The sequence below is a fragment of the Cervus canadensis genome, chromosome 25 (genome assembly GCF_019320065.1).
Source record: "Cervus canadensis isolate Bull #8, Minnesota chromosome 25, ASM1932006v1, whole genome shotgun sequence".
Taxonomy (NCBI): domain Eukaryota; kingdom Metazoa; phylum Chordata; class Mammalia; order Artiodactyla; family Cervidae; genus Cervus; species Cervus canadensis.
Genome location: NC_057410.1, coordinates 25,469,125 through 25,497,080, shown reverse-complemented (window position 1 = coordinate 25,497,080; position 27,956 = coordinate 25,469,125). Strand labels below are relative to the sequence as shown.

The 27,956-nt window shown below is 42.7% G+C and overlaps 3 protein-coding genes across 4 annotated transcripts in view; all 3 read right to left on the bottom strand.

Annotated features, from left to right (window-relative positions):
* The window catches only part of LOC122427696 (translation initiation factor IF-2-like), a 73,499-nt gene extending 62,561 nt beyond the window's left edge, over positions 1-10,938 (bottom strand). Inside the window, exons 1-2 of one of the 2 annotated variants that reach the window (XM_043447374.1) lie at positions 9,990-10,938; positions 7,456-7,521 (exon numbers count right to left, since the gene is read on the bottom strand). In XM_043447374.1, coding sequence (XP_043303309.1) covers positions 7,499-7,521; positions 9,990-10,923 — 957 coding nt within the window. In that variant the 5' untranslated portion in view covers positions 10,924-10,938 and the 3' untranslated portion in view covers positions 7,456-7,498. The remainder of the gene's footprint in view (positions 1-7,455; positions 7,522-9,989) is intronic. The other variant, XM_043447373.1, reaches the window with a different exon arrangement.
* LOC122427692 (tubulin alpha-1C chain) overlaps positions 1-27,956 on the bottom strand; it is a 1,128,437-nt gene that overhangs the window by 1,022,500 nt on the left and 77,981 nt on the right. The gene's annotated exons all lie outside the window — the stretch shown is intronic.
* DNAJC22 (DnaJ heat shock protein family (Hsp40) member C22) lies at positions 23,702-27,110 on the bottom strand. The gene is made up of 3 exons (XM_043447382.1): positions 26,975-27,110; positions 25,337-26,285; positions 23,702-24,281 (listed from the first exon to the last, which is right to left on the bottom strand). The coding sequence occupies exon 2, from the start codon at positions 26,165-26,167 to the stop codon at positions 25,454-25,456; it is 714 nt and encodes a 237-aa protein (XP_043303317.1). The 5' UTR covers positions 26,168-26,285; positions 26,975-27,110; the 3' UTR covers positions 23,702-24,281; positions 25,337-25,453.

Genomic DNA, 27,956 nt, shown 5'->3' with positions numbered 1-27,956 from the left:
CTGGAAGTTCTTGGTTCACATACTACTAAAGCCTAGCTTGAAGGATTTTGAGTATTACCTTGCTAGCATGTGCAATGAGCACAACTGTATGGTAGTTTGAACATTCTTTGGCATTGCCTTTCTTTGGGACTGGAATGAAAACTGACCTTTCCCAGTACTGTGGCCACTGCTGAGTTCATATTTGCTGGCATATTGAGTGCAGCACTTTAACAGCATCATCGTTTAAGATTTGAAATAGCTCAACTGGAATTCCATCACCTACACTAGCTCTGTTCACAGTGATGCTTCCTAAGGCTCACTTGACTTCACACTCCAGGATGTCTGGTTCTAGGTGAGTGACCACACCATCATGGTTCTCCAGACCATTAAGATCATAGTTCTTCTGTGTATTCTTGCCATGTCTTCTTAATCTTTCCTGCTTCGGCTAGGTCCTTGCTGTTTCTATCTTATATTTTGCTCATCTTTGCACGAAATGTTCCCTTGGTATCTCCAATTTTCTTGAAGAGATCTCTAGTCTTCCCCATTCTATTGTTTTCCTCTATTTATTCGCATGGTTCCCTTAAGAAGGCTTTCTTCTCTCTCTTTGCTATTCTCTGGAACTCTGTATTCAGTTGGGTGTATCTTTCCCTTTCTCCTTTGCCTTTAGCTTCTCTTCTTTACTCAGCTATTTGTAAGCCCCTCTCAGACAACCACTTTGCCTTCCTGCATTTCTTTCTCCTGGGGATAGTTTTGGTCACCACCTCCTGTACAATGTTACAAACTCCCATCCACAGTTCTTCAGGCACTCTGTCTACCAGATCTAATCCCTTGAATCAACTTGTCACCTCCACTGTATAATCATAAGGGATTTGATTTAGTTCACACCTGAATGGTCTGCAGTCCACGGTTAGAAGAGTCGGACACGACTGAGTGACTGAACACCACCACCACTACCTGAATGGTCTAGCGGTTTTCTCTCCTTTCTTCAATTTAAGCCTGAATTTTGCAAAAGGAGCTGATGATCTGAGCCACAATGAGCTTCGGGTCTTGTTTTTGCTGACTACATAGAGCTTCTCCTTCTTCGGCTGCAAAGGATATATCAATCTGATTTCAGTATTGGCCATCTGGTAATGTCCATGTATAGAGTCGTCTCTTGCGTTGTTGGAAGAGTGTGTCTGCTATGACCATTGTGTTCTCTTGACAAAACTGTAAGCCTTTGCCCTGCTTCATTTTGTATTCTAAGGCCAAACTTGACTGTTACTCTAAGTATCTCCTGACTTCCTACTTTTGCATTCCAATACCTAATGATGAAAACAATATATTTTTTTGGTGTTAGTTCCAGAAAGTCTTGTAGGTCATCATAGAACCATTTAATTTCAGCTTCTTCAGCATCAGTGGCTGGGGCGCAGATTTGAATTACTGTGATGCTGAATGGTTTGCCTTGGAAATGAACTGAGATCATTTTGTTTTTTCTGAGATTGCACCCAAGTACTGCATTTAGGACTCTTTTGTTGACTAAGAAGCTCTTAGGAACAAACTAAACATTAACGAAACATTGATTTCTGCCAAAGATAAACTGATTTTATGCACATATCTCCCTAATTTCTTGATTTGGGAGCATCGATCCAAAGTAAATTATCAACACTACCAGAGTCTAACTTTTATTGACAGCAAATGATAGGTTTTTTTTTTTTGCCTGTCCACTCCTATTTGGAAAAGCTATGCAACATTTCCTTCCAACTCAGGTCACATGTACCAAAAATAATTATAATATTAAGTGCCTACTATGTGCACTCACTGATCTAAGCGTTACTAACTATTAAAAATCAACAGTCATAACTCAACAAAAAGACAATCTAGTTTAAAACCAGGCAAAGGACTTAAATAGACATTTCTCCAAAGAAGATACACAAAAGACCAATAAGCGCATGAAAAGATATTAAACATCACCAGTCATTAGTAAGGAAATGCAAATAAAATTCACAATACCATTTCATACCTACAAAGATGGCTATAATCAAAGAAAAAAAGGAAAATAACAAGTATCAGCAAAGATGTAGAGAAACTGGAACCCTTGTGCACTGCTGGTGAGAATGTAAAATAGTATAGCCACTGTGGAAAACAGTATGGCAGTTACCCAAAAAGAAATCTACATGATTCAGCAATTCCACCCTCAGGAATAAACCCAAAAGAATTGAAAACAGGGATTCAAACAAAAAATGGTACAAGAATGTTCAAAGCAGCATTACTCATAACAGTCAAAAGGCAGAAATGAAACAACTGCCCATCAACAGAAAAAATGGATAAACAAAATATGATATATCTACACAGTGGGATAGTATTCAGCTACAAAAATGAATGAAGTACTGACACACGGTACAACATGGATGAACCTCAAAAACACTATGTTACATCAAAGAAGCCAGACACAAAAAATCACATATTACATGATTCCTTTTACTTGAAATATCCAGAACAGGTAAATTTGCAGAGATTGGTGGTTAACAAAGACGGGGCGGGGGGTTGGGGGGAAGAATGAGGAGAGACTGCATAATGGGTATATGGCCTCCTCTGGGGTTGATGTAACAGTTCTGGAATTATATACAGTGATGATTGTACAACACAGTGAATTTATTAAATACCACTGAATTGTATGCTTTAAAAGAGTTAATTTTATGCATTGTGGATTTCATTTCAGAAAAAAAAAAAATCCAATAGTCCTGACAATCCTGTGCAGATTCAGAAACACAGACAACAGGCTCAGAGAAATTACTTGACCAAATCCACAGAGGGAGTACTAGACAGAACAGAGATTCAGAGCCAGATTTCTGCTCTTTTTTCTTAATATTGATAAGAAAGTAGGACCTTCATAGCCCTTTTCCCCATCAAATAAAATTTTATGCCAGGGACTTTCCTGGTGGTCCAGTGGTTAAGAATCTGCCTGCCAATGCAGGGGACATGGGTTGGATCCCCGATCTGGGAAGCTTCCACATGCCACAGGGCAACTAAGCCTGTGCACCACAACTACTGAAGTTCACGTGCCTTAGAGCCTGTGCTCCACAACAGGAGAAGCCACTGCAACAAGAAGCACGTGCATCGCAACTAGAGAGTAAGCTTCACTCACTGTAACAGGAGAATAACATCACATAACAATATTGCGTAGTCTAACTTATTGCATCATCGTAACATTATGGGCTGGCAGACGAATGACAAATGTCAAACAACTTTTAAACGATCTTCAAGGAATTCCTTGGCAGTTAACTAGACAGGACTCAGCTCTTTCACTGCTAGGGCTGGAGTTCGAGCCCTGGTCAGGGAACTATGATCCTGAAAGCCTTGTGGCATGGCAAAAAAATTAAAAACAAAAAAAGACCTCCATAAAATACAAGCTTTGAATAGTGAAAGAGGTGAAAATAATTACCCAACAAAGCTTTGTTTAAAGTACTGTCAACTTAACAAAGAAATTAGATAGTCTTCTCAAGAAACCGAGTGTGTACTGACTGGTAAGATGTAACAAATCATCAAGTTTGCATCTGAGTTAAATGGCTGACTCAGTCTTTGGTGGTTCTGTACCACAGTACCACCTTATAGGACCACTGAGGTCCTATAACACCTTAATTTCCTGTCATTCCATCATAGTTATAAATAAGCTTCACTGTTCCCATCAAATGTGAGGGAGCCTCTAATGATGAGATCCTTATCCTGAAAGCTTGTGCAGGACATGCAGGTAGGTTATGATGGCAATTTACTTTATATAAAGATATAAGAGGTTATTAACCAAAGTCAGAGAGAGTCACTTCCACCACACACTAGTGCACATTTTTAATCAATGTCAGTAGAAAACACCAAGAAGAGCCAGCAGTGGGCTGACCACACTGCATGTTGTAATCAGAGACTAAGTAGATAATTTAAAGTACTGCTCTACTGGGCTTTCCAGCTGGCTCAGTGGTAAAGAACTTGCCTGCCGATGCAGGAGACGAGGGTTCGATCCCTGGGTCAGGAAGATCCCCTGGAGGAGGAAATGGTTACCCACTCCAGTATTCTTGCCTGGAAAACCCCATGGAAAGAGGGCTGGTGGGCTGCAGTTCACGGAGTTGCAAACAGTTGGACACAACTTAGTGACTGAGCACACAGGCATTGCTCTACTACTGATGGTAACCTTAAACAGAAGCATTTGCTACTGGACAGATCACACGTATTCAAGAGAGGAAAGACTGTAGGTTTTACAAACAGGTCTCTCCAGTTTTATACAGCTCAATAAGAAGTAACATCATCAGCAGCATCTTCAAGTACAAAAGCTATCTTCACTTATCTAACATGACCCAACTATAATCATATAATGGCTTCATCACAAACCTCCTTCTCCTCAATCCCAACACCCTTTAACCAACTCTAAAGAACACACAGACACAAACACACACTCCACAACTAGTAATCATGTCATTTTGCTAATTAAGTAATATAAAAAAATCCTAACCAACAATCCAAGGTTGTCATTTAGGGTTTGCACTAGTAAGAATCGCTGTGTAACTCCTAACCACAAATTAGTCAGAGGACAATGACTGCAGAGGCCTTAAGCTGGTGGTTATGTTCTCAGATCCTACAGAATATTTTAAGGCCTGGGGCTGCTGCAGAGTCAATGCAGAAGATACATGTATATTTCAGCAACCCACCACAATCAGCCACCATGGTAAATCTAAACATGAAGAGTAAATGCTGGCCTCTGGCCAATCCTTATGTCCAGCAACCTAAAGATAAAGTGTTTGGATATTTAAAGTTAATATCCAAAACTTTAAAATCTTTTGGAGATATTTCAGAACCAACACACCACATCCAAGGTAAGTATAAACTCACTAAGATTCCGAAAGAGGCTCCCAGAAAATGGCATGTAAGCCTGAAGTCCCTTTGTAACCCAATAATCTCAAGAAGCAAGATGCAGGCATAATTAACCTCCTTGTGACAATTAGAAAAAATGAAATTGGAGGTTAGACCCATCCTAAGAAACAGTTCACTGTCAGCCTGCAGCTATTTCAATCTACTATATCCGGTACTATGTGACAACTCTGTCTCTCTCAAATATATAAAGGGAGGGAGAGAAAATCGACTCAAACAGTACTTCCTGTATTACAGCTACCTTCCTGAAATATTTAAAGCATATAGTAGGCACTCAAACTCTTTTCAATTAATAAAGGATACAGAAGGTAAGCAATAACCAGCAGTTCATACATGTCCCTTGAACAGCAAGATCAAACCAGTCAATCCTAAAGGAAATCAATCCTGAATATTCATTGGAAGGACTGATGCTGAAGCTCCAACACTTTGGCCACCTAATGCAAAGAGCCAACTCACTGGAAAAGATTCTGATGCTGGGAAAGACTGAGGGCAGGAGGAGAAGGAGGTGACAGAAGATGAGATGGCATCACTGACTCAATGGACACGAGTTTGAGCAAACTCTGGGAGATGGGGAAGGACAGGGAAACCTGGCGTGCTGCAGTCCACGTGGTCGCAAAGAGTTGGACATGACTGAGCGACTGAACAACAACAACATACATATAAAATATTCTGAAATGAAGAAAGCATCCTAAAAAAAAAAAAAAGCACCCTAAATTTTTCAACCAAAGGCAGCAAAGTGAACTGAAGATGATCTACACTACTGACACATTTTTCTTTTTCAATATTTATTTTTATTTTGGCTGCACCAGGTTGCAGCATGCGGGATCTTTAGTTATGGCATGTGAGCTCTTAGCTGCAGTATGTAGGATCTAGTTCCCTGACCAGGGGTCAAACCTGGGTCCCCAGCATTGGGAGTGTGGAGTCTTAGCCATCAGACCACCAGGGAAGTACCAGATTTTTCAAATATATACACAAATAAGATTCTTAAGATGATCATCCACAGTTATAGGTATGACTGAAAAAATCTGTGTATAACAAATGGTCCCTTCCACACTGGATATATTTCATACTTTAAAACAGAAACTCCTATTTTCTTCATCAACTAAAGCTCCTACAAGATTTTCAAAAGTACTTTTATTGCTAACTTGAACTCTATTTTAAGGTGCTTGCTAGATGTCTTGATATATATATATAATTAGACAGAAGCTAAGAGAGAGCCATAAAAACTGGACAAATCATTTCCTGTGCAAGTGTCCTGCAAACTGGACAGAAAAAGTCAGTAGAGGAAACTGCAGCCCTCAAATATAAGGTCAAGGACTACCTTCAGGTGAACAAACAATAAAATCATCATTTAAAAGTAACCAAACTTGGGCTTCCCTGGATGCTCAGGGAAGGTAAAAAATCCACCTGCCAATGCAGGAAATACGATTCTATCCCTGGTCAGGGATGATCCCATATGCCTCGGAGCAACAAAGCCGGTTGGCCACAACTACTGAGCCTGTGATCTTGAGCCCAGGAGCCACAACTACTGAGCCCAGGTGCTACATCTACTGAAGTTCACATGCCTAGAGCCTGTGTTCCGCAACAAAAGAAGCCACAATAATGAGAAGCCCCAGCACTGCAACTAGAGAGTAGCCCCTGATCCGTGCAACCAGAGGAAAGCCCATGCAGCAACGAAGACCCTGCACTGCCAAAAAATAAATAAATAAAATTATATATAAAAAAGTAACCAAACTGCCACAAAAACTTAAACATAGGATAATCGTATGAACAGATATTGAACAGGTATTTGGACACTAATGTTCACAGCAGCATTACTCACAATAGCCAAAAGGTGGAATCAACCTGTGTCCAGTTATAGATGAATGAATAAATGAAATGTGGTATATGCATAATATGATGGAATATTACTCAGTTCTAAAAAGGAATGAACTTCTGACAAGGATAAAACACTCATGAACCTTGAAGACAACGTGCTAAGTGAAATAAGCCAGACACAAATGGACAAATACTATATACTTCCACTTATGTGCGGTACCTAGAATAATCATATTCCTAGAGACAGAAAAGTGCAATAGTGATTGCCAGGAGCTGGGGAAAAAGAAGAATGAGGAGTCATTCTTTAACAGGAATTTTGGTTTGGGATGATAAGAATGTTCTGGAGTTGGATGGTGGTGATGGTTTCACAGCAGTATGAATGGATTTAATGCCACTGAACTGTACACTTGAAAAAGTAGTTTAAATGATGTTACGTATATCTTACCACAATTTTTTTAAAGTAACCAAGCAAGAATGATGATCAAATCTTTGAGGCAAAAACATCAAGAAAAGTGGTAAGAGTCTGCAATAGGCATGCTTCACTGTCATCCTCCGAGCCTAGATGACCTGCCTGAAAGTCAAGACCTCAGAACAGGAGGGATGGACATGGCATTTTCATACACTACAGATTTATATATCGGTATCATATCACTGGCATATGATAGGAAGATATATTAGAAGGTGAACTACATTCTATAGGACATTTGTTAAATAATGAATGGGCTCCCCTTCCCAATATTTAAATCAGAAAAATATAAGCTTTACCTTTCAGTCTCCAATGTAAGCAGCAAGAAAATCAGTTTTACTTCTAACAAAGCAGCATAGTGGATCCTAAAGAGTGAGTTTAATTTTCCAGTTTTAATAGGGTGCCTCTACAATGGAAACTGCAAGTAGCAATATAATAGTAAAAATATAAACTTCTTTCACCATCATTACAAAGTTACTTAACCTTTTCCAAGCCTCATCTAAAAGATGAGGATAATGCTTACCTTATAGGATTATTTGAAGATCTAATAAAGTAACATATATAAAACACACTGAGTTCAGTCAGTCCCTAGAATACCTAACTGCTCAACAAATAAAAATTCCCTCACCTCCTGCAATTCACTAGTATCTGTAGCCTTTCCTGCTCCTGATCAGCCTCCACAGGCTATGCTGATGTTTCGGCCATTAACCTCTGGCTCCTCCCTCAGGCCCCAGCTGTGTCTCTCGGTTCTAGTAGTTTTACTCCTGGTTTCTAAGAGGATCCTGTCTATATTTAGAGATAATGCCAGTACCAACTGTGGACTCAACAGGTGCCTGGAGGGCACTTGAGCATTCAGCAGTTTTCGATTGTTTTCCAGAGTTAATTGGTTTTGGCTCCACAACTGGCTGTCTTGACTTCCAAAAGGAAGAGTGCCACGTATGCACAGTACTTCAGCAGTACACTAGACTAAACAGAAAATTAAGTGTGCTCACAGGACAAATCCTTAGCAAGAGGACATTTTTGCCTATTATCTGGAACCCAGAAGATTTGTTAAATCACAGGGGCAATAAACCTTCAAAAAACTCTACAGATGTAGCCCATCAACTCAATCTTTGTCTAGATCACTGTATCAGACCCAGGTTTCAACCAATTCATGCTGTTTATACAACCAAGATCAGAAGGAAAAAGCAGGTAGACAACATGGAACACTTAAAGGAGTGTCCAGAGTGGGTATAAATTCAGTTTTATTCACTACTAGTTTTGTGACCTTATTAAGTTATTTAATCTCTGAATTTATAAAACAGGAAATGATTATGAGGATTAAATTAAATGAGATGATACGTGGAAACCAATCTTAGCACTTCATTATCACTAATGAGGAAACTGCACTCACTTCTTGCTTTGTTCACTTTTTATAACAGAAGAAAAGTGACAATTTAGATCATTCTTTTTGGACCTTTATAAAATAGCCTAATGCTACTATCTGAGGCCAAGCTGAGAAATATAAACTGAAAAATTCCCAGAAATCTTAGATGAGTCAGCAAAACTTAATGCCTCAAAATAAAAGGCTTAATATGGACTATTTATGAATACATAATGGTAACTACAATTTCAAAATATGCAATCTGGTATCTAGTATCATCCAAAATTTGGTCTGGAAATCCAAGTATCAAGGAAATGCAAAGATCATACATAACCCCTGAAATACTTCCCCACAATATTTTCAAATCACCTGAATTCAAACTGGAAGGTACAAAATAGCCTGATAATTTGAAATCAGCATCAGGAATTTCTGGTGACAAAACCAAACTCTCTCCCACAATCATCAAACCAGGAGCAGACGGTACATGATCATTTCTCAGTGAGAAACCATAATTCTAACAAAGTACAGATAACTCAGATTTTATCAAGGCTGTTCATCACCTTTCAATGAACAAACTAACTCTTGGTTCTCCTCCAAACACCCTAAACTCTGCATTATCAATAACCAAGCTCAAAGCAAGATGCCTGTTTCTAGTGACCTGTCCTCTCCTGCTTCATTAACCGCAGGTAAATTACATAGAGAAGGGAAATAAATATTACAGGAACGCTTTATCAATGAAATGAACTATAAATGATAACCAAATTGTTAAAAGAGCAGCTTGTACTCCTTAGCAGAGGGACATGCCAGAGAAAAATCCACCTTCTAAAAGAACCCCGTCATCCTGGATGAATTAGAAAAATGCCACTCCAGTCCACCTAACCTATACTCTCTAACTGGACTTACTCTTCTGCTTTAATTCAAACCCAAACCACATCTATTTTATGTGTCTGCCCCTCTTGGCTATATTTTCCGTCCCGTTTCCCGCCCCCCGCCCCCAATTCCAAAAATGCCCTCCTCTTTCTTATTTTCAAATCCCACTTTGCCCCCCAAATCCTAAGGACCTCAACACCCACGCAGATGACCTTACGCATTTCCGATGATTTCCAGTTCATTGTACTTCTCATACCAAATGATCGATTCTTTCATTCCTTTCGACCTCTCGTTGTTTCTTAAAACCCAGTACCCCACACACGCTCACATCAGAGTCCCCCCTCACTCCATTGTTTCCCCGGCCTATGCCTCTGGAAACCCCTCAACTCGGAACCGTGTGCTTCGGCCCGCCCCACTGACCCCAGAAACCTTTCACCATCTGGGCACTTCAGGTCTCAAAGGGTTCACGTCCCCTCCTCTCGGTACCCCAACCCCCAACAACTGCTCCCTCCCCGTGTGCCTTCCCTCAAGCCCGCTCTCTGCACCTCAGTGCCCTGCTTCATCCCTCCTCCACCCCTCCACCAGCTCCCAGAGCCTCACCTATCCCGGGCCCCCACAGTCGCCGCGTTCCCCAGTTCCGGCTCTGCGTCCCGGACGCTCTGGGGTCTGAGAAGAGGAAAGGAGCTCCGCCGCCGCCGCCTCCTCCTCTTCTAGAGCTGCAGCCGTCGCGCTCCTCCCCCAGCTCTCCCGGAGCCGGACGCCGCCCCGCCCCCACCGCCCCTTTCTCTGCTTCCCTCTTCGGCCGGGCGGCGGGCTGGGAATCGCAGCCGCGGCTGGGGCCGGAGTGCCAGCCGATCCGCACCGACCTCGCCGTGGCTCGAGCTCTTCGCCCCGCCCCGCAGTCCGCTCGGGCGCGTGCGCGCCCGCTAGCCAGCGCACAGGGCGCGTGCTCGCGCCAGCGCGAACCCGGCGCGCCGAGCTCGAGGCCGTTGCAGCCAACTGGCCCGCGAGTGAGGCCCGGGCGCGAGGCGCCCCCGCGAGCCGACGACCCGCGCACGGAAAGGCGCGAGGCGAGAGGTGGCCGCCTGTCCGTCGGGTTATAGCTCCTCCCGCCACCGGGTCCCTCGCGCCTCACACCGCCCTGTGGATCGCGCGCCCGAGTTGAGGAAGCTCGGGCGTCGCCGAGAATCGGGAAGAACGATGCAGGGAAGGGATTGGAAGAGTGGGTTGGGGAATAAACTAGATGGGAGTCGGGAGGGGTGTGGGACACGAGCTCGGAGCCGCGCGCAGAATGGCTAGTCCCAGAAAGAGCTGGGCGGCGTAGGGTGGGGGGGACAGCACGCGCTGGGAGTAGAGGGCCAGAGCTGGAACTGCCGGAAAGAGCCGAAACTCCCCCGGAGGTTGCCGAAGGCGGCCGCCTCGAGGGGAACCGTTCGAGGGGCTTTTCTCTGGATCCCGGCGGGACTCTGGTCTCCCAGACGGCTCTCCTTTTGGCGCTACGAATTCTCCCCGACGACTTAACACCACTTTCCATTTCGCCTCTTTCCCGACCTAAGTTTTATTCCAGAAGGCTATTTCAGAGCCACCAGCTGTGGAAAACGCCCGGACGTCCGGACTTCTTTGCCGCTCAGCCTCCTGGGAATCCGTAGAGGCTGCTGCGGGGTGGTGGCGGGAGGATGGGTCTCCCTAGCCTGGTGCAAGGTAGCTTCGGGAGCAAGTTGAGGGTTCGCTGCCACGTTCACCAGATATACCAAGTCCATTTCTGTGTCGGTTTTCTGGTCTACTCAGTCCTTTGCATCCCTCTACACGGCTGTGGTCAGTCACATTGCCCGTCGAATCTTTCTGTTAAACACTCTTATTCGTGGTTAGATTCCCAAGCACCCCAGGGCCAGACAATCTCTTAATATTTGTGCACCTTTCTAGCCGGTTTCCTCCATGTATGAAGCACTCACCCCACTGCCAACTGGTCAGGAGTGGCTACAGGGTGGGCATTGAAAAGGTTAATCAGAGTCTGTCCCCATGTTCTCTTTTGAAGGCAAAGTATAAGGGGCTCTGGGCAGGCACCAACCACAAGCCAGAGAGTGGATATGGGAGTGGATAGACACCATAGGCATAATGTAATTTTGGTTCCCACAGGTTTGTTGTTGGAGTGGCAGTACAGGTAGATCTCTCCAAGTAGATCTGGTCCTTTGGTTTTTAACTTTGGATGGAGTGGAAGGGCCAAAAATCCTCTAGAGCCCACTGACCCTTGATTAATAGTGTCTAAGCTAATCCAACCACATCATTTACAGATCTAAAGAAACAGAAGATTAGGTCATCCAACTAGTTAGGGCACTCACAATGTGTTGCTTACTATTGAATCTTCTTTCAAAGATTCAAATAGAAGCAGGCCATCCAAATATCTGCTCTCTTTTCACTGATCACCCAATGAGTGGGAGACATTGTTCTAAGGGTGGGCCACTTACACAGAATAAAACTAGATCACTATCCTCAAGTAGAGTATCCAGTTGTAATAGAGGATGAAAGCTATTAAATAACTATAACAGGATGATAAGTGCTAAAACAGAAAAGTGCAAAGTAGGAACAAAGAGGAATACGTGAGTAATTCTTCCACAATTCTGCCTTCCCATACAGTGCAGGAATGGGATGATAGGACCCTGGTTAATAGGAAACTTCATACTAAAGAATGAGACCTAAACCAATAGGATCCAAGATCTTATTCTATGACTGATTTCACCAACCAAAAGTCATTTGGGTAACACCTTTGTTACAGGGTCTGATGTTGCTGCAAAACTAATATAATTTCTTCCTCGGGAGAAAAATTAAATCCTCACTCTTGGAAACCTTAGTCCGTTAGGAGAGACATGATGCCTTTCCTAAAAGAGCCTGTGGTCTAATGGGAGAGAGTTTTTATATGTGGATATCCCACTTAAAGAGAAGGGAGGTGGATACAGGAGCATGCCTAGACCAGATCTATGAGTTGTCAAAACATAACTGGAAACTGAATCAGATGGAATCATATCTCCTCTAAGGGAGAGTTCTGAGTGTGGTTGAAAGGAATAGTTTGCCAAGTCCCTGGGATGACAGTAGGTGTAGGCTCTTCACAAGGTTTAACTCAAAAACTAATGGCTCTCCCAGAAGGGTGGGTAACGTAAAGCATTGTTTTACTAAGTAGAATTTTCAAGAGGGGTACTGCAACTCATGGCCCATCTTTTTCCATGCAGCACTCAACCTCTCTAAAAGGATATTGAACAAATGCTTCAAAAATACCTTTTACATGGGCTATAAAGATTAATTTTCTCATTGTTCTTTATACTACATATACAGTTTTCACTTTATATGGTACTCAATTAACTGATCATTGCCTGCTTTAAAACAGTGGCAAATTGTTTAAAATCTACTAATTATATTGGAAGAAAGGAAATGCTGTAATAAATTCAATATATAATACTGTGACCTACTCCAAAGAAAACACAAAAACAACCAAATTTTTGAAATGATTAGAATAACTGCTAAGGATTACAACAGAAGACTATTTAGAAAAAACATCCATATATCTCAGTTCAGCCTTAAGGGAAATGATTTATCCCAGGTTACCTAATGATTGAGGCAAATTAGAACTAAAGATAAACCATGATGCAATCATCACCTTGGCAGATATATGCTGCAAAAATTAACATGACCTAATTTAATATATTTTCCAATAGACCCTTGTGATCAGAAATTTTAGCATGTTTTTCTTTGAGTCGATATTCTATATCCAAAGTGACTGATTGTCAGATTCCATGTTTTTATTAGGGGGAAAAAAAAGAGGTTAAAGTCTCTGATGACTAAAGCTGATGCCACAAACCACAACAAGCATGAAGACCAGCAGAGAATATCTCATCAGGGTATACTTTTCCCTTTGCTTGGACTACCTCTGATACCTAAGAATATTCATGTTGGTAGTCCACACTGTGTGTCTTAGAAACGTAGTTTTGTGGATGCTGAATAGATGTTATCTAAAAAAACTATTCCAGGTCCAAATGAGTTTGGGAAAGTCTTGGTAAAATCAAAATAAATTGGTTTATTATAAAGCAACTATACGCCAATAAAAATTAATTTTGAAAAATTCAAAATAAATTAGTTTCCTTCCAGGAGCATTTAATATGGTAATGTGTTTTTTTAATATTGAAAGGAATGCAGTATATAGTATGCAGCTTTCCCCCAAGGAAACTTTTTTTACCCAGGAGACTTCTGTGTAGGATTAACGTTTCTTTGAACATCCATTCTATAAGATTCTACTAGAAGGATTTGATTAGGTTGGAATTTCCTGTTTTATAGATAACAAAACTGAGGTTCAAAGACATGGGTAACATACCCAAATTCAATTGTGTATCAGATGTTAGAGCCTTAAATTATCAAAGGTTGAATCTTTATATCACAAAATTAGTGACAATTTCAGAACCTCAGATTTGAGTTTTGAACCTCATTCCAAAACTCAGATTTGAAACACTCAGTTGCAGGTTCATTAAAAACTTGAAATTGATCCTTAGTGAATTTGTTTCTATGTGTGAAAAATATAAGTAATACTGCTTTACTGTAAGTTCATTCATGGAATTTTAGCATGTTCTTTCATCTATACAGTCTGTCACCATTTTTTAAAAAGTGATAATGCCACCCTCTGTAAAATGTTTTAGGGTTTATAAAGTGCCCTCAGCACATCTCATTTGAATGTCTCAACATCCCTGTGAGGCAAGCATCACTGTCCTCATTTAACAAACAAGGACATCAAGCCTCAATTGTTAAATAGCAGGGGTTCGTTTGTTTGTAGGAGAGGAAGGTCTATTGCAAAGCCAAGTAAAAAGAATGGGTGGCTCATGCTCAAGAAACCCAAACTTCCTTAAACAGAAATTTAGCATATTTAGTAAATGTCCTGTTACTTGCATTGAGAGAAGATAGTCCTTCTGTCCTTCAAGCTAGGCTTCTGCAGTGCGTGAACCAAGGACTTCCAGATGTACAAGCTGTATTTAGAAGAGGCAGAGGAATCAGAGATCAAATTGCCAACATTTGTTGGATCATAGAGAACACAAGGGGATTCCAGAAAAACATATACATCTATATTGATTACACTAAAGCCTTTGACTATGTGGCTCACAACCAACTGTGGAAAATTCTTAAAGAGATGAGAATACCAGACCACATTACCTGTCTCCTGAGAAACCTGTATGAGGGTCAAGAAGCAACAGAACCGGACATGGAACAGTGGATTGGTTGAAAGTTTGGGGAAAGGAGTACAACAAGACTGTATATTGTCACCCTACTTATTTAACTTATATACAGAGTACATCATGCAAAATGCTAGGCTGGATAAATCACAAGCTGGAATCAAGATTTCCAGGAGAAATATCAACAACCTCAGATATGCATATGATATCACTCTAATGGCAGAAAATGAAGAGAAACTAAAGAGCCTTTTGATAAATGTGAATGAGGAGAGTGAAGCCAGTTTTAAGCTGGCTTAAAACTCAACATTCAAAAAACTAAGATCATGACATTCAGTCCCATCACTTCAAGGCAAATAGATGGGCAAAAAGTGAAAGCAGTGACTGATTTTAATTTCTTGGGTTCCAAAATCACTGCAGATGGTGACCACAGCCATGAAATTACAAGATGCTTGCTCCTTGGAAGGAAGGCTATGACAAACCTAGACAGTGTATTAAAAAGCAGAGACATCGCTTTGCCAACAAAGTCCCATATAGTCAAAGCTATGATTTTTTGAGTAGTCATGTACGGATTTGAGAGTTGGACTATAAAGAAGGAGAAGTGCCAAAGAATTGATGCTTTCAAACTGTAGTGCGGGAGAAGACGCTTGAGAGTCCCCTGGACTGCAAGGAGATCAAACCAGTCAATCCTAAAGGAAATCAACCCTGAATATTCATTGGAAGGATTGATGCTAAAGCTAATGCTCCAATACTTTGGCCACCCAATGCGAAGAGCTGATTCATCGGAAAAGACCCTGATGCTAGGAAAGATTGAAGGTAAAAGGAGAAGGGGTTGGCAGAGGATGAGATGGTTAGATAGCATCAGCAACTCAATGGACATGAATCTGAGCAAACTTCAGGAGACAGTAAAGGACAGGCGAGTCTGGCATGCTGCAGTCCATGGGGTCACAAAGAGTTGGGCACGACTTAGCAACTGAACAACAACATGAGATATAGAATGATTATATGGCAACATGTAAGAAAATGCTTGATAGAACAGTACAAAGTGGACAAGAATGCTGAAGGAATTCAAAGAGGAAAGATTACTGGAGATGGACCTAATCAGTGAAGGCATCATTTAGAGATAAACCTTAAGCTGGATCATAAAAGAAGTATAAAGATTTGGATTAGCAGAGGAGAAAAAGAATTACAGAAGACTGACATCAGCAAAGACATGAACATGAGAACAAGAAACACACTGATGGCAAAGAATTAGAGTTTGAAGGGAGATGGGTCTGAAGTGATCAGTCTCTTGGCTGTACAAAAAAGTCAACTGCTAAGAGGCAGAGTTCCCAGTCACACAATATAAAATGAGCAAGTGTTTTTCAACTCAAATTACATAGAAAAGCAGTAAACTTACACTCTTTACTGTGGACCCCAGGAATGAAAGGGAAGGTAGCAAGAGAAGCCAATGGACTTCTCTGGTAGTCCGCTGGTTCAGAACCTACCTGCCAGTGCAGGGGACACAGGCTTGTCCCTGGTTCGGGAAGATTCCACAAGCTGCAAGGTAACTAAGCCTGTGCATCACAACTACTGAGCCTGCACTCTAGAGCCTGTGCTCCACAACAAGAGAAGCAACTGCATTGAGAAGCCCTCACACCCCAACTGGAACGTAGCCCCACTCCCACCCTCTGCAACTTAAGAAAGCCTGTGTGTAGCAACAAAGACCGAGCACGGCCGGAAATGAATAAATAATTTTTAATCTTTTTTTTTTTTTAAAGAGAAGCCAAGTTCAAACTGGTGATTATAGGTAGGAAGGAGAAGCGGGGGAGTAACATGAGCCTCAATGGCCCTCAGATCTGTGACCGGGAAATATATGAATAGAAGACACCTAGATTTCCTCTATACGCTTCCCATTCCTTTCCTGACAGTAATTCATTTGAAAGGTGCCTGACCTATTGACGGTTGGAAAAACGTCCCTTTAAGTGATGCTTGCAAAGCCAGGCTCTCATGCTAAGTTAGTCAGTGCCCAGCAGAGGATGTTCCTGGCAACCCTTCTTATCCCCAAATGGAAATAAGGTCTGGCACAGAATGGGTTTTAAAATCATTCCCTTCCAACTTTCCCACAAAGGGCACTGCTCTATTCTGTTGAAACTTATCAGTGAAGTTTAAATCCAGAAAATCCAAGGTCTTGCTGAAAATTATTAATATAATAGTTTACAAGTAGCAGATGGATGAAAGGTGGGGATAAAGAAGAGAACTGGGAAGAAAAGGAAAATGAAAATGAAGAAAGCAATAAATTATTGAAATGCAACCTCATTTAGCTGGAACCCTATGTAAATTTTCTGCATTTGTTGTTCAGAACCCACCTGAGCAAAACAAACAAAACCGGTTAGTTGAACAAGTTTGAGTCCCTTGCCACTAAGAGGAAGAGATGGCAAGGAACATAAAGAGAAGCCAAAAAGTCAGCTTCTCGGGGTATGAACTTCAAAAACGAAAGCAGGGGCATGAAATTTGTGTTCAAGCAAAGCCCTGAGATTTCCCCAGAGTTTCTCAAAAGATCAAATGACATCTACAAAACATACTTAATTTGACGTTCACGGTTTCTCTAACCTTCCCAACAAAAGGAGGGGACTGAACTCTGGTAATGAACTGACTAAAGAGGTACTTTAGTTGCAGATGGTGACTGCAGCCATGAAACTAAAAGATGCTTCCTCTTTGGAAGAAAAGCTATAACCAACCTAGACAGCATATTAAAAAGCAGAGACATTACTTTGCCAACAAAGGTCTGTCTAGTCAAAGCTATGGCTTTTCCAGTAGTCATGTATGAATGTGAGAATTGGACTATAAAGAAAGCTGAGGGCTGAAGAACTGATGCTTTTGAACTGTGGTGTTGGAGAAGACTCTTGAGAGTCCCTTGGACAGCAAGGAGAGCCAACCAGTCCATCCTAAAGGAAATCAGTCCTGAATATTCATTGGAAGGACTGATGCTGAAGCTGAAACTCCAATACTTTGGCCACCTGATACGAAGAACTGACTCATTGGAAAAGACCCTGATGCTAGGAAAGATTGAAGGTAGGAGGAGAAGGGGACAACAGAGGATGAGATGGTTGGATGGCATCACCGACTTGATGGATGTGAGTTTCAGTAAGCTCTGGGAGTTGGTGATGAATGGACAGGGAAGCCTGGCGTGCTGCAGTCCATGGGGTCGCAGAGAGTTGGACAAAACTGAGCAACTGAACTGAACTAAAGGAGGTACCACCACTAGATCCTAAAAGAAAAAAGGTGAAGGGACATAATTTACCCTGTGACAGCCTTAAGGCGCCATCTGCAGTTCTCATCGAACACTGCAATAAACCGAGACCTGCTGGCTTGTTGGGGCCACACATTCACTGTTGGAGAAAAAAAGAAAGCAAAGAAATACTAAATTCCAGCCAGGGAGTCCTCAAAAGCCTCCTAAGTCCCAGAGTAGATGAAAACTCAGCTTGAAGACACAGTGCCTAGGAAAAGACCTAAGGGCCTTAGTTAGCTATAAGCTTCATGAGAAACCACCCCCCTCCAAAAAAGCTAATAAATTCTTAGACTGCTTGATATAAAGGATGATATACTGTCCAGACCTTGAGAACTTAATAGCTCTACAGTACCTTGTTCTGTCTGAACACATCTGAGAATTGCATTTAGTTCTGGGCACCACAATTTAAGAGCAATATTGACAACAGTCATAAAAATGTTCATACCCTTTGACCCAGTAATCCCACCCATGGGAATTTATTCTGAAATAATTCAAGAGAATAGATGAATTAGAAACATGAAAATATTGATGCAGCATTCTTTATAACAACAAATATGTATCAGCAAATATATATATCTTAAATGTCTCCCAATAAGGGAATATTACATAGCATTAAAGTATAATTATGTTAGTTGAAAAAAAGTAAAAATATAGAATAATAATAATGCATGCTGCAACATGGATGAATCCTGAAAATATTATACTAAGTGAAATACACCAGACACAAAAAGAAACATTGTATGATTCTATTTACTTAAAAGGTCCAGAACAGGCAAACTACTATAGAGACAGAAAGTAGATTAGTAGTTGCCAGGGTCTGGCGAGAGGAGAGAATTGTAATAGGTATGGGATTTCTTTTTAGGGTGGTTTTAAATGGTCTGGAGTCAGTGTTGATGACTTTACAACCTTAGAAATATACTAAAAGTCACTAAATTGTATAGTTTAAAAGGGTAAATTTTATGGTATGTGAGTTATAGCTCAGTAAAAAATATATATATATATATATACATATGACATCTTCCTAGTAATATATATCAATGCCTATGATTTAGGGAAGGGAAAAACTATAAGATTATATCCCTGATATGGTATGTACATTTATGGATGAGGGCTAAAAGAGAACATGAATAAGTGAAAACAGACAGTTTGATACAGGTGAATTTTTGATTGGGGGGTGGCCATGATATTGTTCTTTGAGCAAATAAATATTTTATTTTTTTCCCAAGACAGTGTCCACAAGAGGGCAGAGAGATGTCAAACCAAACTATTTAACACAAGCCTCATCCAAACAGAAACCCAGAATCCAGTGTGGAAAGCAATCTTAAAGGTTATCTAAATTCAATTTCCTCACCTAACAAAGAAAAAACTGAGGCCCAGAATGGTAAAGTGGCTCATTCTAAGTCAGCAGGCTGGTCATGCAAGAGGCAGGAGGAAAACCCTATCTTCTCACTTCTCCATCCATCCTCTTTCTATCAAACTACAGTGCATCCTTAAACAAGACAATGTTTAATCTAGAAAAGGGAAAATTTAGAGAGGTATGAAGGGAAGGGCAAGCTCTTATCAAGAAAGGGTTCCTGGGACTTCCCTGGTGGTCTAGTGGTTAAGACTCCTCACTCCCAATGCAGGGGGCCCCAGGCTCAATCCCTGGTTGGGGAACTAGATCCCACATGCTGCAACTAAGAATTTGCATGCCGTAACTAAGACTGGTACAGCCAAATAAGTGAATAAATAAAAATAAATATATATATGTTTTAAAAAGGTTTCTTAATGGCTTTTGTTCTTTGTAACAAGAAATGGGAGATCTAGAAAGAAATTTCAGGGAAGCAAATTTCAGTGCAATAAAAGAACAACAAAATATCTATGGCTGATTCATGTTGATGTTTGGTAGAAACCAACACAATTCTGTAAAGCAATTATCCTTCAATTAAAAAATAAATAAAATTTTTAAAAAATAATAGCAATTAAGAATGCCCAAAAGGTGGGACAGGTACAGGATTTCCAATTAATTCAGAAGCCAAAATGGTCATCTCTGGGAAGATGGTCATCTCTGGGTCATCTCTAGACCCTGTACTGCACCAGATGAATACTTGGGGGAGAGGCTTTCTCAGTTTGATTCCAACTTTTTAAAGGTTCTGTACACTTTTATTTGTAGGAGTGGGAGAATACAACATCACTGGATTTCATTTATATCCACTCAGGTAGAGAAAAAGAAGATCTCTCACCTGCTAATATCTTAGTTGGTTTTTTAAAAATAATTATTTCACAGTGAATTTCTACTTTCAGCTGATTTTCACTATGTCACGGTCTTTAGGAAGTACATTCTCAGAAAAGTCTTAGTGATTATAATATTCCAGGTTGGTGGCAAAGCAGAATTTTCTTCCAGAGGTTCCAAATTCATGTGACTTGTACCATTTCTTTATTTTCAAAAAATGGCTGGGCTACACCATTAGATACATGAATATCTAGATGTCCACTGTGGGTAGGTAGGTAGCCTAATTCTGGCCAGCACTCAATTTCAGTACCTGCTCACAGGCTAGGACAAGAGCAAAGATGAAATGCGAAAATGGTTTAACCAAACAGTATTTCCCACTAAGAGGGAAAGATTCCTTTTATTTATTTTTGGCTTGCTGGTCTTCGTTGCTGCACGTGGGCTTTCTACTATTAATAGTTGCAGCCGGCAGGGACTACTCTGTTGTGGTGCAAGGGCTTCTCATTGCAGTGGCAGCACAGCCAAAATTAAAACAAACAAAACAAAACAAATTTTTTAAAATGTTGTGCGAAGATACTGAACTTCACTAGAAGTCACAGAAAGGCAGACTGAAGTCATCGGGTACTATCTCTCACCCACCACCTTGGCAAAAAATTGAAAAGAGGTAACAGTATATACCAGTAACAAAGAAAGGACTACTTGTACTGCGGGTAAAAGTGTAGATTGTTAGTCTTTTCCAAAAGTAACCTGATATAATAGCAATCAAGGTATTAAAACATATATTCTGCTTGATCCTACTTTATCCTATATTTATTGGAATCTAGCCTCAGAAAAACAAAACCCCTCAGCACACATGTTTATTTATTTACTTATTTTGGCTGAGCTGGGTCTTCCTTGCTGTGCCTGGGCTTTCTCTAGCTGTGGCCAGCAGGAACTGTTCTCTAGTTGTGGTGCACAGGCTTCTCTCTTCTATAGGGGGTATGGACTCAGTAGCTGTGGCAAACAGGCTTAGGTGCCCTGAGGCATGTGGGATCTTCCTGGACCAGGGATCAAATCCATGTGCCCTGCACTGGACCACCAGGGAAGTCCCAGTACACGTTTAAAGATATTTACTGTAGCATTGCTCATGTGGGAAAAATAGAAACTGCTCATAAACAGTTCTCATTTAAATAAACTGAAATATATTTTTGTAACAAAAACTCATAAGAAAATTTGAGAATAGTAAAATAATTTTCCAAATCAAGTAAAGCCCCAATCACTCTTTTGTCTCTTTTTCCTTATAGACTATTTTTAATATATTTACATTTTACAGATGTAGTACTACATATCATGTTAATAAACTACTAATAGCTTATGAAAATGGCTTATTAAAATCCCACATGACAATTTGAAAAATTGTGTTTTTCAAAGAAAATATATACATCAATTTTTTGGCCACTTTAAAAAGGTGTGACAGGACTTCCGTGGGGGTCCAGTGGTTAAGGACACAGGTTCAATACCTGGTCTTTGAGGGTTCCACATGCCTCAGGGCAACTTAGCCCGGTGAGTCACAACTACTGAGCCCGAACTCTAGAGCCCACATGCCTACAGACAGTGCCCTGCCACAAGAGATGCCACCGCAATGAGAAGCCCAGGCATCGCAACTAGACAAAGCCCTCTCACGGCAATGAAGACACAGCATAGCCAAAAAGGAATTAATTAATTTTTAAAAGTGTGATATTATAAATTAACCATACTTCAATAAAAAATACTGACAAAAGAAGAGAAATAACTTGATATGATGAAACATTTGAATAAATTAAAAGAAACGACTTAGCCCTCCCATCTCCCCAAGGATCCCTCTGGGCAAGGTTCTCCCTGCCCCACCATTCCCGAGTAGCTACTCTCAGATCTCCAGGCCCAACCCGCTGTTTTGCAGGCTGTGCTGCCTCTCCTAGTCTGCTCAGGAAGCCCCTTCCTCAGGGAAGATGAGGTCCCCTAGCAGACCCAGCCAGGCCCCCAAGACCCCAGGCCTCTGGCTTCAGCCTTCCAGTCTCAGCTCCCTAGTAAGTACCTTCTGTGTCCCCCAGGCCCCAAGGACCCAGACCGAGGGTAGGAGACAGACCCTGCTGATGAAAGGCTTGTCACTGCTCAGCTCTCTGGCATGCTGGCCAGGTATGGCTGGGATCCTGCAGACCTCTGCTTATTGTGAGCCCAGCGCCGCCCCCCACCCCCAGGCCTGTGAGCCCCAGACCCTGGGGTGTTGCCTGCCTGCCCACCTCTCCCAGGGAGCCTCAGCCCCGGTGTGGGCTCAGGACACCGCCTGGGTGGTCAGTGCTGACCGAGGCAGCCCAGCTGGTGCCATCCGCTCCTGTTCCATCGCCCCCAGGCCCTGGCGGCTCCTCTGAGCTTTGCATGTTCCACTACCTCAGGTAGATGGCAGGAGGAGGCAGCAGGCTTTTTTTTCCTTCTCCAAGGGAAGAACACTAACCTGACCACAGCGGGCCTGCCGAGCTCACCCCCAAAAAAGCAATTCCGACCTCAAAAATCAAACAGAAAAGTAAAAAAACAAAAAACAACAAAAAAGTAAAAGAAAAAGGTGTGAAAGTTAAATTTGGCCTTAAAATTGTAGTACATAAATTCACTGGGTAGTATTTTACATATAGATGCAAAGAAAAAACATCTGTAAATGTCATTCCTCTCAATTGATTGGGCCATTTTTTTACTCAGTAGGGAATACAAGCCAAAGTAATTCTGCTTTTTAAAAACACACATACTACTCAGAGTTAACTTTCAGAAAACAGGAAAGCAGGAAAGTGTGAGGCTGGTACACACAAATAAAGAAAACTGGAGAAAAGGTACATAATTTTACTATCATGTTCCTGATCTCTAGGCTTCCTCTTCAAACTGAGGCATCCTGGGCTGTTCCTTCTACAACTGGGAATGAGATAAGGCCCCCTTGAGATGTTCAAGCTGTTGGTTCCCCAAAGTTCCCCAAAGGGTTTCCCCAAAGTCCCCACAAAGGCATATGAAATATAAAATCATGAGTTTTCCCATAAGTCCCCATAAAACAGTATCATCTATCCCTTCTGCAATTTTCTAACACATTCTGTTTACACCTTAGGACACAGTTCAAAACACAGAACAAGGCAGTCTTCAATATGTGTACCTGTGTTATTATCCCCCACCAGACTGTAAATGACTAGGGAGCAGGGTGTATAGCTCAGAATCAAATCCCAAGTTTCAGGAAGACCTGACAATTCAGCCAGTCCAACCACTTGTGTAAAGTTTGAAAGTTCACCACAATATTCCAAGCAGAAGGGTCTGTGATGAGGGGATTATCCCCCACCTCACAGTAGCTTGTTCCTTCTTTGGAAAAGTACAGCTTCTAAAAAGTTCTCCTATAACCGAAATTAAAATATTTTCCTGAAAAGATTAGAATTCCAGCCTTTTCAAACTTAACCCCAGTCTTACACCTTGGTAGTCCACAGAAAAGATCAAGTCCCTTTTGCTACAAGATATCTTGTGAAATGTTAGAACCCTTATATTTTCCTTCAATCACCTCACTTGGTGGTTTGCACATAAAACAAAGAAAGTTAAGTAAACCTCCTCCATGATCTATCACTATACCAGAGGTAAAATCAGGTGGTCTAGTCTCTAAAAGATATTTTATTGGTTTTATAATATGTCTTTCATTTCACTATGTGGATTAAGAAAAAAGTCAGGACTACAATAGCCAATAATTCAGAAATTCAAAATCACAATAGTTTTCTCACCTCTTTAAGGCTTTCTCATCTCCACTGCAAGTGATTGGAGAAGGAAATGGCAACCCACTCCAATAATCTTGCCTGGGAAATCCCATGGACAGAGAAGCCTGGCAGGCTACAGTCCATAGGGTCACAAAGCATCAGACAAAACTGAGCAACTGAGAACACACTGCAAATGACAGTTTCTTTTACACTGTTGGGATGCCTCACTGGGCAAAGCTGTGCTGGGACAAGAGATCCAACTCTGCCAGTCCAACCTCAAAGGGAAGTTTCTTCCCACCTCCAGGATCCCCTGGGCTTCCTGGGCTGCCTCAGGACTTCATACGCAGCCTGGATCTCCAGAAAGTGCCTCTGAGCTTCCTCCATCTGGTGCCGATTGTGGTCAGGGTGCCAGGTCTTCACTAGCTCCCGGTATCTGCCATGTATTTCTTCATTTGTTGCCCCCTCTGAGAGACCCAAAGCCTTAGGGAAACAAGAGCTAACAAATTAGAACCTCATAAGTTGTCAGGGCTCCTGGATCTTTCCTCGCTACCTTCCTAAACCAGGCTGGAATTGGCTTCCACTTGCTGGCAGGAAAGGCAGAGAGCCTCAGATTAGAATTCCAACCTTCTGAAACATGGACAAGTTCTAGATCTCATGGCAAGAACCAGGATTTGCTTTTAATCACAGATGCCCATTTTCCAACCTGGAACTTGGCATCCTTGACAAGGTCTCCTCCTTACATATATGCAAAATAAGCAAATATGTCCATCAAAGACATGTACAAGAGTGTTTGTAGCAGCTAATCCAAATGTTCACTGACAATAGAATGGATAGATAAATTGTGGTATATTCACATAATGGGACATCAAACAACTATGAAAACAATTTATAATCCCATGTATGAGTAAATTTCACAAACATAATGTTGAAGGAAAGACCTCAGACACAAAAGAGTACACACTGGATGATTCCCGTTTATATGAAGCCCAAGAACGGGCAAAATTAATCTATGGTAATAAATGTCTGAATACAGATTCTTTCCCAGGAAAGGAGTATACATTGGGAAGGGGCATGAGGGAATCTCCTTTTTTGTTTTGTTTTGTTTTTTGGCTGCGCTGTGCAGCATATAGGATCCTAGTTCCCTGATCAGGGATCGAACCCATGACCCCCACAATGGGAGCTCAGAGTCTTAACCACTGGACTGGCAGGGAAGTCCCAAAGGAACCTTATTAATTATGGAAATATTCCATACCCTCATCTGAGTGGTGGTTAAATAGGTATCTACAAAAAATTAGTGTACTTTATATACATATTATACCTCAGTAAAAAGAAAATAACATACATATATCTTTTCCCACTCCTTATTAGAGTCACTGAACCATCACCCATTGCACACAGAAGCCTAGAGAAGCCAGGATACCCTTCTGGGGTCTGACCCAGCAGACACGAAAACAGCACCTCCACACCAGCCTCAGTGAGACTTAGCCTAACTCCTGGAGCCATCTTAGACAGCAATGAGAGGGAAGAAACCTTACCTGGAGAGCCAGCTGATGCTTCTCATCCTGAAAACTGTGAACAAACTCATAAAGCTTCGCCCACTCTTGGAAGTAGCTGCTGCTGATGCCATGATCTCCTACCAGCAGCTTCCAGGCTCAGAAAGGCAGAAGGAGGACAGACTCCAAAAGGCGCCCAAGGAGGGGGAAGAAGCTGAACCAACTCAAGAAGGAGCCAAGAGTATCTGCCACAGAGCTGAGGGGGACAGCTGTGTTGCAGAGGGCACTGTACACTAACGGGCCTGTGAAAGCAAGGTAAGCCAAGCCCAGGCGGTAGAGCCGCACGCTGAGCGTCTCTGACCCAGCTGACGGTTTGTAGCGGCGATGTTTCTGGGCTGTGATGCTGGCAGCCAAGCTGATGGGCAGGATGGCTATGGGGCGGCCATAGAAGATAGGTGAAGTAAGAAATGCGGCCCCTAGAGTGTTCTTTAAGTCTGATGTCTGGTTGCCAATGGCAGCCACCAGCAAGATCCCTGCCAGTGGGAGGCCCACAAGATAGAAGCTGGCCATGAAGGAAAGGCTAATGAGAGCCACAAGGCCAAAATAGATGCCCACTATCATCTGGGCAACAAAGCGAATGAGACTTAGAGGGGGTATCCCCCTTCCTGAGCTCTGCCTCTGCTCCTGGGCTCTGTTGGCCTGAGCAACAAAGCTTGGGAGCTTCCAGAATTCCCAGAGCCAGCCTAGACCACCACCGCCCAGGGTAAGCATCCAGAGCAGTGCATGGCTGTCCCGTCCCAGGTACAGGTGGTGGAGACCAGCAGGGCCCCCTACAGCCCAGAGGGCGTAAGTCATCAGGAGTCTCTTGGCCATCCTCTAAGAAAACGGTCTCACAGTAAGTCCAGTGGCACCTGCCATTGCCTAGAATGCAGAAATCTGGAGTCATCTGTGAGAATCATGGCAGTCATGGCCCTAGAGTTATCCTTAGACCCTAAGACATGGAAAAAAGCAGTCATAAGATTATGTTCAGGCCCCAACACAGTAACACTTCTCCTTCCAATATTAGTCAAGTCCAGCTCTTCCTGAGCGTCCCTGCAATTGTAGCTCTCCCATATTCTTAGGTCTAGAATCTCATCTCTGTTCTTTACAACCACAGGGACTCCAAATTTAGAGAAAATAGTTATAAGTGCTTTTGGTTGAGTAAATGAGAACTCAGCACAGGGACAAAAAAGCATAAGCTTAAATTGCAGACCTCCCCTCAGACCACCTACCTCCTGGAAGGACTCTTGGTTTGGGAGTGGGGGTGAGTGAATAAAAGTGAATAAAAATACAATATCCCTGGAAAGTTCCTAAACAACTTTTAAAGTCCCCTACCATACAACCTAACCCCCCCCCCCGGCCCCCATCCCTCAACTCTGACTGCGGCTGCCCACAGACCCCTGGCAGAGATTTTAGCCCTTCTCCAGCCTCCCATCTCTCCAGACCAAGAAATCTTGATACAAGTCAAACTTGAAAGAGGTCCTGAGTTCCCTCCAGGTCTAGAAAGCTACATTTTGACCTGGACCCAGGCACCTCACATTTCAACCACCGCCTTCCAGGACAAACTTGTAAGGTCCCTCCATACGGTGGGGCTTAGGCCCACCAGCCAGTACCCGCTAGTCCCAGGGTGAGCAGCTGTACCTGGGTACCTCGGATCCCAGATCAGACATTTCCTTTGACCACAGTCAAAATGGCCCCTCTCATTCCGCTCCCACTTCCATCCAAGTGGACTTTGCCTTTCAGTGTTTGCTGTGTCAAGGAAGTTGGGCCGTCCTGGCCAGGCCCCTCCTCCCCAAGGCCCTCCCTCGCCCCTTAGGGATCACCTTTCAGGCTGGGGCTCACTCGCCTGCCCTCTCGGCTAAACTTCCTTTTAGGTTTTTCTGGCGTATTTCTCCTCCCCAGGCTCAGCCCGGCTGGCGCAGCGCCCACTCCAGGCCAAGAGCGCCTACATTACTACAGAACGACCACCAGGTGGCGCTGCCGCTTACGGACGGGAGGTGTCGGGCGGATCCCCAGACTCACCTTGTCTAGATGCTGGCGCAAAGCAGCCCAGGGCTAGGCGGGGCGGGGTGGGGGGCCTATAAAAGCAAAAAGAAGCCCTTGATCACCGCTTTGCACCCTCACAAATGGGAGGGTGACTCCTCCCTCACCTCAGGCTTCAGTCCTCTCTCCCTATTCCATTGCCGTTCAAGGCTGCCTTGGATGGCTTCATTTCCAATTTGCCTAAGGGAGAGACACCAGGGTACCGGCTGCAGAGAGAGGCTCTCCCCTCAAGTTTGCCTCACTGCCCCGCCTCCAGGCCCGCCAGTCAGGGGCAATACATCTAGATCCAAGCCAGAGACCTGAGAATCCCTCAGGAACCCCAAGTCAGCTGTATCTCACTGACTTTGGCGCGAGAGAGAACCAGGAGCAAAAAAGGATGGGGGTGAGGACCTCCCCACCAGGAGAATAGTCTGCGGCGTCCTCCCGCCTCAATGCTGGGATGGAAGTGGGATGCAAGATCCCCTCATTTCAATGTCGTGGGCTCCAACCCTGCTACGTGACCTTGGCTTTGGGGAGGTGGGGTGGGCCTGTTTCCTCCTCTGTAAAGAAAAAGCGTGTATCTTCAAGTTTCCCCATCTTT

Bases quoted from the DNA above. Each gene is read 5' to 3' on its own strand.
- DNAJC22 (XM_043447382.1), bottom strand. From the start codon at position 26,167: ATGGCCAAGAGACTCCTGATGACTTACGCCCTCTGGGCTGTAGGGGGC.